At 39.9% G+C, this 13,555-nt stretch overlaps 1 protein-coding gene across 3 annotated transcripts in view; it reads left to right on the plus strand.

Annotated features, from left to right (window-relative positions):
- The window catches only part of NKAIN3 (sodium/potassium transporting ATPase interacting 3), a 507,826-nt gene that overhangs the window by 478,812 nt on the left and 15,459 nt on the right, over positions 1–13,555 (plus strand). For all 3 annotated transcript variants that reach the window (XM_082433753.1, XM_082433755.1, XM_082433754.1), the window contains exon 5: positions 242–302. In XM_082433753.1, coding sequence (XP_082289879.1) covers positions 242–302 — 61 coding nt within the window. The remainder of the gene's footprint in view (positions 1–241; positions 303–13,555) is intronic.

Consider the following 13,555-nt stretch of genomic DNA (forward strand, 5'->3'; position numbering starts at 1 on the left):
TCTGCAATTTTTTTCCCCATTTCTGTGTACTACTTTAGAAAGCTATTAAACCGAAGTAGAAATGAAAAGGTTCTTTAAAATCACGGCTATTATTTTGAAACATTTAAATAGCATTTAAGATTTTTTGCTATTATGAATTCATAGATGATAATACTGTGTATTCTTTATCTATTGGTTACCTAGGCTTTTTAATTATGGACATCCGTCCTAGATTTTTAAGATTTTGTTTTCTCCTTTGCAGTTGGTTGGTTTTGTGTATGCCTGTTACGTGATCAGTATTTTCATGGAAGAAGAGGACATCTGTAAGTATTATTCTACCTACCTGTGGGTTTACTTCACCTGAGATACAGCTTCCAAAGCTTATCATTACAGGACCATGAAATCTTTTATATTTGGAATTTTAAATGATGAAAATCAGCGTAGTAAAGTTACAATCAAACATTTACAAACTATACTGCACACAAACAAGATGGCACTAAGTACTGAAACTCGCAGACCAAGTCGTGTGGGAGCATGCTCAGAGACAGCGACACCTACCGATGGCTGTTGTATCATTTTAGTAACTTTCCATCAGGGACCTAAACGTTTCTCTGAGTAGAAAATTGGGGTTGTTTTATCCATCACCAATTGTAAGTATGCTGGCTGCACAATTTTGAAATCTGACTGATAGCAATAACATCAATACAATAATAACACAGTCTACCAAGATCTACACACACATAAGCTACTCTGAGAAAACTAAACATGACAACCTTCAATGCAAGATGTAAAAAAAAAAAGAGAGAGAGATGCTGAAAAAGAATTAATGGAATGATAAAAAGCTAAGTGGTCACATTTTAGCAGAACACTAAAAAAAAAAAAAGACATATTACCCAAAGTTATGTGGGTAGAGATTTAGCAACATAGGTTAACGAGTGGCATTTATGGAGCGCCTGCTAATGTCTAAGGCACTTCTTGGCACCACTCCATTATGGGCTCATGTAATACCAAAGAAAATTTTAATTAAAAAAAAAAAAAATTATTAGATAAACAAATCATACTCAACCATCCCAGGGATTTGGTTATACCGCTGCAGATACTCTCTGGGTTGCAAAGTTGACTCTTTAAAAAAATGAGGATAAGTGTCTAGCTAGCCATTACAACTTCTTTCTAGAACACAACTCCAAAAGGGTCTGATGAGTGTTTGCTACCAAACAGGTACAGTGCATGGTGTATGAACTGGAATCCAGTTAACAATGACGATTTATTTAACCAACTGGAAGAAATATTAGACCTTGAGATTAAACTCATCAGGCAGTGAAAACACACAGACGTACCACATCATCTCTTTTGTGCTTGCTTGGGGCTTTGTTTTGTTTTGTTTTGTTGTTTAATGCTAGATGAGCTGGAGAGTTTCTGACATTTCAAAAGTGCTGTTGTAATGACAATACTTTTGACTATGAGGTTAACTTCAAAAAGTACATTTTCAGGTGTTCCATTAGTAGTTCCACAATTTGACAAAGTTCATGTACAGAAAATCAGCAGCATGCTTCCAACTCACAGCTAAGAGAGCGGGACAGCCAAAGAACAACCGGTTGAGCAAGAACAATTTTAACTGGAATTGAAAACTAAAAAAAATTATTAGAATTGGTGCTGAATAAATACTTCCCCAAAAATGATACACTGATTGCTAAATCCCAGCTGAATACCTTATAAAGTACTTTTGAGTAGGTACCAAAATGGTCCTCTTTCTTCTCCTCACTGAACTGATTAGAGGTTCTCAAATGATGCTAATGCTTCATCCCCGCCTTATTGTGTGAGGACAGGTAGATTAATCAATAATCTTCTTTTATCTAGTAGAATAAATATATAAAGGGCTTTTCCCTGAAGCTTGTGATTTTGAGCAAAACTTGGAAATGCAAAATGTCATGCAAAATAAAAGGCTCATCTAAATTGGGTAAAAGATTTTTGACCTTCTATCAGCCTTTTTTAGAGAAATAATGTCAGTGTATACGGATCAGATTGCTACTGGCAGATACCGTAGTTTTATTGATTTTAGAGTCTTTAGCTTAAGTTTCTCTATAGAAACCTCTGAATCAGCTATTCTAATGCCCATCAAACCAACATTGAAGCACCTGCTAGCAGCCTATTCTATTAATGGTTTAATTGTACTGTTTGTTATTAGGGCCCTACATTAAGTTACCAAGAGACCTCTGTATAAAGTAGTTATATTACCATCAATTCAAATAATACTTAGAGCCAAAAGGGTCTTGGGTGCTCAAAACAAAGGAAACATGCCCTAGACCAACCTGACATGATAATCGGCAGGGAGCAAGGTGACAGTAGAAAGCAATCACAAACCTTTTAGTCTGATAGTCCTCAAGTGAGGGTAATTTTATATTTTTTATTGAAAGAAGTAGGAATCAAAGTGCACTTTTAATTAAATTGTCCTAGAGTCTTCAGAAGGCAGATGTGAGCAAAAAGAAATGTCTGAAACCAATTGCAATGATCTCATAGGCTAGTACAATTTGTGCCAACACTTACGTTTCGGGTGCAACAATGAACTGCCCTTACCAACCCACAGTCGAGAAGACGTGTCCTTTGAATTGTGTTTCCAAAATTTAAACATAAAATAAGAAAACAATACTGGTAGCCTTCCAATTTATCTAAGTATGCTTCTGGAAAGCTTCTTCTGAAAGGTAACTGCAAGTAGATAACGTAATGTCACAGTATTTTGGCAGACAATATATCATTTATCATTTCGATTTCTATTCTAACTAATGAAAATCTCTGCCTTATTCAAAATGCAAAGTTAAGCCTTTCTTGGACTGAAAGCTGTCAGCCAGCCTTAAAAATTAATAACTACCCGCTTCTCTCCTCTGCACTGCTTAAGTGGTTCTATGGGCGTAACATTTCAGCTGATGGACATTTCTGAAGGGTAATAAATGCTTGAGGAAACATTTATTTCCAGCCACCCATCTTCTTAGTTACCTTTCAGCCTCTTTAGCCATTTCCTATAAAGACTATGATTGCAGGTCAAAGACAATGAAATAAAAAGCTCACAAAAGCAAGAGTACTGCTAGGTAGGGTCAATACTTTTCATCATTCATTCTAATGAAAAAGCCTATTTATATCTGTTTCATTTTTTATTTCTTTTTTTAAAATCTATCAATCTCTGTGAACACTTTTGTGAGACCAGGATATTTGGAACCTGTAGTCGTAAAAACATATCAACATAGAGAATGGACTTGAGGACACGGGGAGGGGGAAGGGTAAGCTGGGACGAAGTGAGAGAGTGGCATGGACATATATACACTACCAAATGTAAAATAGATAGCTAGTGGGAAGCAGCCGCATAGCACAGGGAGATCAGCTCGGTGCTTTGTGTCCACCTAGAGGGGTGGGATAGGGAGGGTGGGAGGGAGATGCAAGAGGGAGGAGATATGGGGATATATGTTTAGCTGATTCACTTTGTTATACAGCAGAAACTAACACATCACTGTAAAGCAATTATACTCCAATAAAGATGTTTAAAAAAAAATTTTAAATAACCATAAAAAAAAAGTCAACATCTTGTGTGTGAACCATCTACTGCTGAAATGAACTTGTGGGCTTGTTAGTGCCTTGTCAGATTTACTAAAAAGAACGTTTTTAACTCAAGGAAGTGTGGAGGGGAGGCAAAAAATGCTGAAAAATGTATTAATTTGTATAAATATTGCCAGGCTTTTTCAGAGGAGCTCTTGCTAGCACTACCTCTTCTGCTATGAGGTTGCACGCTGCAAATGGGACGTCTGTCGGGCTCACAAGGCCAGCCTGGGCTGTCTATGTTGATTGGCAGGAGAAATGTACATCGAAAATCCTAAGCATTAGTTTTTGAAAAGAAAATGAACTCCCCAGATGTGGGTTCAGCATTTTACATGGAAAATCTCAAAATAGCTCTTTATACAACCATCTGACCCCTGGAGGCCCAGCCTCAAGACGGAAGAAAGAGCCCAGAGTCAGCAACAGAGACATCAATGGTTTCATGAATGGGGGATCTTACACATCTGAAGCATAAAGGGACCTGGAGCGACACCCCACTGTCAGGTTGGCTCATTGGTTACCAGGGAAAACAGCAGAAAAGCATGCCCCTCACTGCCCCTTTGATAAACTAACATAGTGGAGACATTTTGATATAAAGATTAGAACAATTACTAACAGGGGTCCGGGGCAAGTACATAGGCATTTACTGATTAGGCTGTATGATTAAGAGGGAAGGTCAGTCGTGTGGGTAGGGTGTAGGTGAAGCAGGGACTGGTCCAGCAGGGGATGTACAGAGAGCCAGAGAACAGCCATCTTGGGTGGCCTGACCATACAAGGGTGGAGGGACAGGAGAAATGTGTGAGAGTCAAGGATGGAGAAATACATGAGACCCAGGTAAGGATGATCCCGTGGTCACAGTCAGTATTTCAAAGGAGTCGTTGTACTGGTCCAATAAGCCAAAGAATCTACTGGTTCTCAGAGAGTATAAATTTCTTTTGGTAACAATCTGGTGAGTTGAAGCTATCCTCACCACAGCTTAGATTTAGAGCCTGAAGCATGTCCCCATAACTCTGCCAAATAGCTACAAAATTACTGCCTAACCTTTCTACTAGAATACAAAATCTCTGCAGTCAGAATCTTTATGTTCCCAGATATAACTCTAGAGCCTAGAAAATGCCTTGCACATAGCATCTAATAAAAAAAGTGATTGTTGAGGGAACTCCCTGGCGGTCCAGTGGTTAGGACTCAGTGCCCTCACTGCCAGGGGCCCAGATTCGATCCCCGGTTGGGGAACTAAGATCCTGCAATCCTGCAAGCCATGCCTCGTGGCCAAAAATAAAATAATAAAAATATTTTTTAAATGATTGTTGAGTTTATTTTATTAAGTAAATTCTCTTGGCCCAGCAACTCATTTTTCAAAATGGATTTCAAAACTACAAGGTTCTCAAATTTGATGAAGTGTTAGGATTATGTTCAGAATTTAGTGAGATGCTCGGTACATTTACAATTTTTTTCTTCCAGTTTCATTGAGATATAATTGACATACAGTACTGTATAAGTTTAAGGTGTACAGCATAATGATTTGACTTACATACATCATGAAATGATTACCACAAAAAGTTTAGTGACCATCCATCATCGCATGTAGAAACAAAATAAAAGAAAAAAATAGTTTTCCTTGTGATGAGAACTCTTAGAATTTATTCTCTTAACTTTCGTATAAAACATACAGCAGTGTTAATTATATTAATCATGTTGTTATTACACCCTTAGTATTTATTATATTTATCTTATAACTAGAAGTTTGTACCTTTTGACCACCTTCATCCAACTTACAAATATTTATGTTTAACAAATGGAGGTCCTGCATCTCTTTAGCATAATCAGATGGATTTTTAGTAATTTTGAAGGTCAAGATATAGGGAGATGGGGACTTCCCTGGCAGTCCAGTGGTTAGGACTTTGCCTTCCAATGCAGGGGGTGTGGGTTAGATCCCTGATCGGGGAGCTAGGATCCCACATGCCTCGGGGCCAAAAAGCCAAAATGTAAAACAGATGCAATATTGTAACAAATTCAATAAAGACTTTAAAAATGGTCCACGTCAAAAAATCTTTAAAAAGAATAAAAGATATAGGGAGATGGAGTAAACCTCCGCTATACCACATTAGAGCAAGAGCTTGAGTTTATGGACTCCTGGACAAGACATCAGGGAGGCAACAGAGACTTGGAAGATAGATGCACCATAGAGTGAACTCAAATGCAAACTACGGCCAAGGGGACAGACGTACGGTCAAAAAGCTGGGACCAGCAGGGTGGAGACCTAAGCCAGCCCCACACATGGGAAGGTCAGGCCGCACAGAATAGGGTTCTAACTACAGTGCTCTTGTTCAGAGAGGATTCCAGTCCTGGGCAGGTTAACAAGACAGTCTGTCTCCGTAATGGATGTGTTAATTAACTCCATGGTGGGCATCCTTTCTTTTTCCGGCACACAGCTGGGCTGCATCTCCCAGGCTCCCTGCAGTTAGGTGTCCCGTGACATTGAGTTCCAGATCATGGAACATGAGCCGAAGAGACACACCCACTTCCAGGCCTAACACCCACATCACTTCCACATGTGGTCCTCCATGCTCTTCCCGTTTCTGCCTGTTGGATACAGACCAGCATAGAAGCTTTGGAAGCCACATGTTTAAAATGATGGAGCCACAGTGTTGAATAAATGTTGAAATAAATATTGAAATTTATTTCTCCAACAAATAAGCATCTCAAGCAATTTGAGTTTGCTGTATGTTAAGGGATTTTCAGCTGGGAAGCAGGACCTCAATTCCAAGGGGATTCTCACTTTCCACTGATGGATTTTCAGAGCTTTTTGAAATAGTTGGTGGAATAAGAGATCTCATTCCATACCCTTCAAATGTGATTAATTCAGCAGCCCACAGCATCAGGACCCAGATGACGTTAGATTTGAGTAGACACAAGACTTTACGCCGATTAGGAGTCTCTTTCTGCTTGGTTTTATACTCACTAACCCTTTAAAACATTTTAATGTCTTCCCACATGACTCAGATGCTTTGTTGACATTACACTGACTTCTTTCAGCCATAGCTCCTGATGGAATTCTGTGTTCTTTCTATATTCCAGGTAGGTTGCCAATTCTTGTAGATATTTAAATGCTTGATTGGATTCAGCATTTCTCCCAAATCTCTTCTTGTCTGAGGTCATTGACCTGTCCAGATCCAAAAGTATAGTCCAGTTCCAGCATATTATTGATTAATTTTAGGGCTTTAAACAAGCTTAAATAGCTAAATAGCTAATCCTGTATTGATTTGATTCATTCATTCAAGAAAGTTATTGAAAGACTTCTGTGTATTAGACCCACAAGGATACAGAAATGAATAAGACTTGGTCCCTTTCCCAGGAGACCTTACATTCTAATAGGTGAGCAAGGCATATAAATCATTATGGAAGAGTAAAGTGCAGATAATGGTCTGTATAAAGTGAATCAGAAGCACAAAAAAGATAAGCAGAGGTTAACTGTGTGTCAGGGCACCAGGCATGGCTGCTCAGAGCATGAGCACATGGTCTTATATGAAGAATATTACATCATGAGGAAGGGAACAAAGGAAATGCATTTTAAATACTGGCAAAAGTATGTCAAAAAAGCTTGGGAAAACCATGGGATACTCAGGAAGTGATGAGTAGTGGGGTATGTTCAGTTCACTAAGTGAACAGTGGGGTCAGTCTTTGAGGGACCTTGGATTCTGTCTTAACACCAGTGAGTCCCAACCTATTTTATATCTTGGCACTTATAGAGAAAGATAACATTTATAAGGCACTCTGTGATAAGTAAATTACTTTTTCCGAGCAATAAATGACCACCCCAAAGGGCTAGCTACCCCAAGTCTTGCTCAGCAAGTGTGTACGTGCACACGCACGCCCTACTCAGGTCTCTCCAGCTGGGATACTCCGCTAGATGACGTGCAATCAATGAATGGATTTAATCTTGGGAAGAATATGATCAGATTCAATTTTCTTTGAACAGTAATTCATAGAAAGAGAAAAGAATTTATAAAACAATCTCAGAAGAAATGGCATTTTTGCGATGGAGTCTGTCCTAGAAATGGGAAAAACAAAAGTAATAATAGAGGCTATTTTAAAAAAAGAAAAAAGAATATTCAAAGGGGAAATGTTCAAAATTGTAGAAGCAGACAGTAAAAGTGAATTATAGAGAGACTTCAAAGTCAACAAGTGTTTGTCACTTGATTTATCAGGCAAAGTAGAACATTAGCCAGATTTAAATGAGAATGATAAAAATATATTGGGAAAAAATTGGATAACTGAGAAAAAATGTATTACATGAGGGAAAAATTATATCTGTTTAGACAGATTCTTAGAACAGTTTTTAGCCCTTACCTTTTTAAGCAATATTTTTCCTCTCAGCCATTCCATTCTGCTTTATTGACCCCAAAGAGATTTTAGAAATTCATTATGCCATTATTTAAATATTATCTACTCTTAGAAAATTTTAAAGTGGGAAGAAACTGTCAGCACTGATTATGGGAACATCTGCTTCCAGAGATCTGGACCCATGAGAGAAACAAAAGCTGGAAATGCAGCCAAATAAAAATGAAAAGGGAGCTCCAAAAATAGAAAAGGGAGGTGTTTTCAGAATTTTTTAAAATCTTGTTTTCTCTAGAATAAAATGTTCCTCTGAATGAGCCCAGCAGTAGTGACACAAAGCCACCAGTGATTCTGAGCAGATAGTAATTGAAAAATTACAAAAACTCTGAAAGAGACTTCAGGAAAGCCAAATTGTAGTTGATAAGAGTAAGCAGCCGTTCCACCCAATTACTGACGCAGATTAACCAAAGGGTTAAGAGTATGTCTACAACAGGAAAATAGCACAATTTGTGTCGCTTTAAAAAAGCTGAGTAACTTTAAAGGGAATAGAAAATACACTGTTAAAGATGAAAATGCAAATAAGAAAGAAAGAAAAAAAAAAAGAGAACCTAGCTCCTTTCTTTCTGAATATGAGAAAATCAAAATTAAAAAGTGTATGTGTGTATTGAGGAAGTAGGATGGTGGGAGCTGGTATGTCAGAGGCATCTTTATAAAGGTGATACAACTCTAGCAACTAAGAGTGAGGAAAGAAGCCACGGTGGCAGATGCTTTCTTATCAAAGGAACCTGTAGGGACACTATAACCAGGTTCCCCCTTGCAAGAGTCAAAGACAAAATACTAGAGATGGTCCAGGGGATCCTTACAGAATAACTAGAATAAGTGCATCCCTGCATCTAAAGGAATAACACTGAAAGCATTAGGAAAAAGTCACTCTGTGCACTTTGCATAAAAGGGATATATTACCTACAAAGAATCCCACGGAGTGACTTGAAATGCCAAGAAAAAAAGAGAGAGATCTTCCCTCAGTATTTGTGCTACTGTGGGGGGAAAGGACAAGAGAATAAAAACAATGCCAGTTAAAAGCTAAAAAAAATGGTGATCAAGAGTGTCACGTGTGCAGACTTCCCTGGTGGCGCAGTCATTAAGAATCTGCCTGCCAATGCAGGGCACACGGGTTCAAGCCCTGGTCCAGGAAGATCCCACATGCCGCGGAGCAACTAAGCCCATGCGCCCACAACTACTGAGCCCCCGAGCCACAACTACTGAAGCCCACGTGCCTAGAGCCCGTGCTCCACAAGAGAAGCCACTGCAGTGAGAAGCCCGCGCACCACAATGAAGAGTAGCCCCCCCTCGCCGCAACTAGAGAAAGCCCGCGCAGCAACAAAGACCCAACGCAGCCAAAAAAAAAAAAAAAAAAAAAAGGTGTCCCGTGTGCACTCAGGCGGGTCACGGGTGCACTGGGCGGGTCACATGGGCTGGACACGTGCTCAGGGAGTGCCCAGCACCAGCCCTGGACAGAGGGAGAGCCACAATCCCACGTGACCCTGAACTCTGAAAATCCTGCCTCCCTTGAGCTTTACTTTCTTCCTTGCCATGTCCTTATACGGGGAAGCTTAATTTTCCAGAATAAAAAACACTCAGAGATGTTGAAACCTCAGCCTTCAAAATGTGATGGACTAATCAATCCTCCCTCCTCCAGACTAGCTACTCTTTCCAAATATGAGAAAATCAGACTAGACGCAAGCTCAATACAAGTTCCCCAAGGACAGATGCTCTTCTGGGGAAGGGGGAAATAGACTGCTGGAATTCTCACAAACCATTGTTATCCTAAGCTAAACAAAGGTTTTGAAATTTTGGGAATCAGTAGTTGATGGGAATGTGTCATCGGAATAAGATAAATGTGTGAATAAATCAATAGCAGCCTGCGGTCTGCTGCAAGCGCTCCGCGGCTTTTATCTCCCCTGGGGCGTCCACACCCTGGCAGGCAGCCATTGTCTTCATTGTACAGACGAGTACACCGAGAGTTTTCCCAGCTCACAGCCTGCAAGAAGTGGAACTAATGTTTGATCCAGATATTTCAGGGACCAAAATCCGTATGCTTTCAAACCCGCAGCTGTGCCAACAAGGATAACAACGAAATTCTTCATAAATAGGTAAAGAAAGATACATTGGGCGCTCACTAGATTAAAACTAAAGCATTCATATTTAAATATTGAGTAAGAATATAAATTACTTGCACGATGTAAGAAAAATAACGGGCCAGCCCAGTAAAATTTAATTGGATGTGGAGAGGCGTATGTAACACACCCAGCGGTCTTGCTCCAAGTCAAGTGTCTTGTTAGCAGGTACTCAATATGTGAAGATTATCATTAGAATAACAAAATTTTAGGATGCGATTCAAATACTACACAACTGTGAAAACAATGCCCCCCCCCCCAAAAAAAACTGTTGACCTTTAATAGCTGTTCTGTACGGCTATACGATGAAATTCTAATTAATAATCTGCCACGATTAAAGTCTGGTTCAATAAAATGTAACAGAATATGATTTGGCAAATGTTGTGGGTATGATCTTTAAGAAGCAAAAATGCACCTTCCCTTATTTTCCCAAAACGAGATTTAGCATTTCTTGTCACGGTGGTCACTTCCAGGAAACCTCAGCCACTTCACTGATTTCTCAGCCGCGTCAGGTGTCGGTGCAGGGAAGGCTGTCCTCCTCCCAGGACTGATTCTGAGGTGCCGGCTGTCAGGGGCGGGGCTGGGCAGCCCTGTCTTTTCCCATCTTTCCTGCCGGCATCCACTGAGCTGTGCAAGGGTCCTATCGCGGTCCCAGTTGTCAAACATGTCTTGATCTTGGCTCTCCTCACTCCGTGGACAAGTCCAGAGGGGCCTGGGCCCTAGACCACCTTCCTGAGCATGATAACTGTTGCTTCACGTCGGTCTTCCACGTCTCACACTAATGTCTCGTGTAGCCAACCCTGACTCAGACCCATAGAGAGAGGGGAAGTCAGGAAACAACGCAATTCCAGCTTAGATACGTTGACCCGTTACAAAATCACTACAGTATTTAATAATAAAACTGAGGCATTACTCTTGAACGTATCCCATGTAATCTCGATGTCATAGCAATTTAATATCCTTAATTATCCATTTTAAAAATACCTAAACAAGCATTAATTAATAGTTGAAATTTTAAATTGTTCCGTTTTCTTTTGAACTTGTACTTCCGTTCCTCTTCACCCATAAACTTCTGTCCTAATGTTATATCTTTGTTTCTAAAAGGTTTTTTTTAGTCTACCCTTATATTTCTGCAATGAAAAATTGTTTATAGATTGAAATTTCATTCTCAATGTTGCCTTTTAGTGTACAAAAATTCTTAGTTTGTGTAGTCCAGTTATCAATCTTAAATCTTAATTAGGAAATTTCACAGTTTGTTCTTCAAGGTTATTAACTAATCTTCAGCCTTTGCCTTTTTACATACATTTTAGAATCAGCATTTTGATTAAACTGCTGAAATTTTTTTACTGAGATTGCTTTGAATCCATAGATTAACTGATCCACAAATTAACTGGTATCTTTACAATATTGAGTTTCACAATCCATGAATGTTTTATATTCTTCCATTTGTTTAAGACATCTTTAATTTCCATCAAGATATTTGGTTGTATTCAGTGCAGAGAACTTGCAAAATTTTTAGATTTATTCCTATGAATAAAAATTTAATATTTTCCTGTGACCAGATTTTAAGTGTTAAAGTTCTTCTTTAGATGCAATTGCAATTATTGTCTACCAACGTGATTGAGCAAACATAAATGTATTGCAGATATTGATGAACAAGTCTTAAACATAAAATGAAATATTTATTGGAAGGGTACCTCTTAATAAAATGGGCAGAGTGGTTTTATTTCAATTAGTTTTGCTGGAATGCAATAGGCTACCACAGGTACTTTCACAGAAAAAAAAATGAGAATGGGAGGAAATTGATTACAGCAATGTCACTCAATTGTTTTAATGCCTTCTTTCCCCAAATAGTTTTGAGGGTTTATCTTGTACCAGGCACTGTTCTAGGTGCTGGGGATATAGAACTGAACAAAATCAGACAAAATCAGACCAAAATTCTTGTCTCATAAAACTTAAATTGTGGTGAAGGGGTCAGACATCAAATAAGATTTTTTTTAAAGTAAAATGTATAATACAGCATGGTAAAGAGTGATAAATACAAAAGAGAAAAAATAAAGGAGGAAAAGAGATAGGACAAATGGGAAGGAATGAAATTATAGATAAAGTAGCTGAAATATATGTCAAAAAGTACAATAAGTACTGATCCATTATTAAAAATTATTTTTAAAGTACTACAACTGATAAATAGGTTATGTTCTCCTTCAATTATTTTGGAAGCAAAAATTGGAAACTACCTACCTTGTCATCAGTAGCCATTACTTTGTCACCCATCACAAGAAATTAAAACTGTCATTTTGTTTAGTGCACTAGGGGCTTTTACTTCTGAGTAGTGCACAAGGCTAAGTGCCTATTCGGATGGTTGAGATGGATGCCTTTCAGTAAAGTGGGAAGAAGACAATTGTGGAAGAGGATGAGAGAACCCAGGACCAGAATAACCACAGGTACCTTCTCAGGACACATAAATTTTGGAATAAGGCTCTTGGAACTGGCCACCTTAAATTACACTTGCCCACACACCATTTGGGACGGCCTTACATCCGCCCAGGATGAGGACGGGCTTGGACTCCCAGACAGACCGAGGGTTGCTTCCAGACCCTCCAGACTCTCCCAGTGACGGCTCTCAGTGTTTTCCAGGCCAAACTGCCATCAGGTCATTGAGCTATATCCGTTTTTATGAGCTACATCAGTACTTATGCCGGAGGGGGACTAGATGAAGTGAGAAGAGTCCACTTTGCATGGCTGTTGCCAGGCAGGAAGAGGTAAACATGTTGGAAAACTCTGATCCCGACAAGGCAGCCTCTGGGACTGCGGACTCTGCTCTTCCGGCTGGGGCTGACATCTCCCTGAGCATCTCATTGGTCCCACGTACTTCCCTTCTTCCGTTTCCTGTGCTTTCTGCAAGGTGGAGGAGATTATAAACTTCCTGCATCAGAAAGCGAACAATAACGGGCACCCACAGACGTTGCCCTGGGGGGGCCATCTGCCTCTTTAGCGGCCCTGACGGCTCCTGAAGTTATCTGGGGCAGGTGGCAGCACAGCCTCAACCAGCTCCTCTGGGCATCAGCAGCGTTTCCGGGCACTTTCAGGCTCCCCGGGCCCAGCAGACCCATCAGGGCACCCCTCGGTGTGATGTGAGCAGCCCGACCGTGGCCTGCAGTTTGGCACACGGGTCATGCCCTCTGAAAGCTCAGATTCTTCAGACAGGAGATAGCGGCAAGTCAGTGATTCTGTGAACTAGCTCATTCCCTAGTAACGCAGGCAGAGTTCAGTTGCCAGCTGCCTCGGAAATAACGGGTCTCTCCTAAAAGCCCTCATTGTCTGTGGGGTGCTGCAAGATCCTCCCTGAGGTCCTTTAAGGGCCCCTCGTCGTGAACTCAGTTGATGTCGAGCCTCTACCCCAGCTTTTCTCTTATGAATGCATATCACAGAACAAGTAAATCACGACATAACGGTCCCCATATTGGAGTTCTTTAAAA

The sequence above is a fragment of the Balaenoptera physalus genome, assembly GCF_965194825.1.
Source record: "Balaenoptera physalus genome assembly, chromosome: 17".
In the NCBI taxonomy this organism is placed as follows: Eukaryota; Metazoa; Chordata; class Mammalia; order Artiodactyla; family Balaenopteridae; genus Balaenoptera; species Balaenoptera physalus.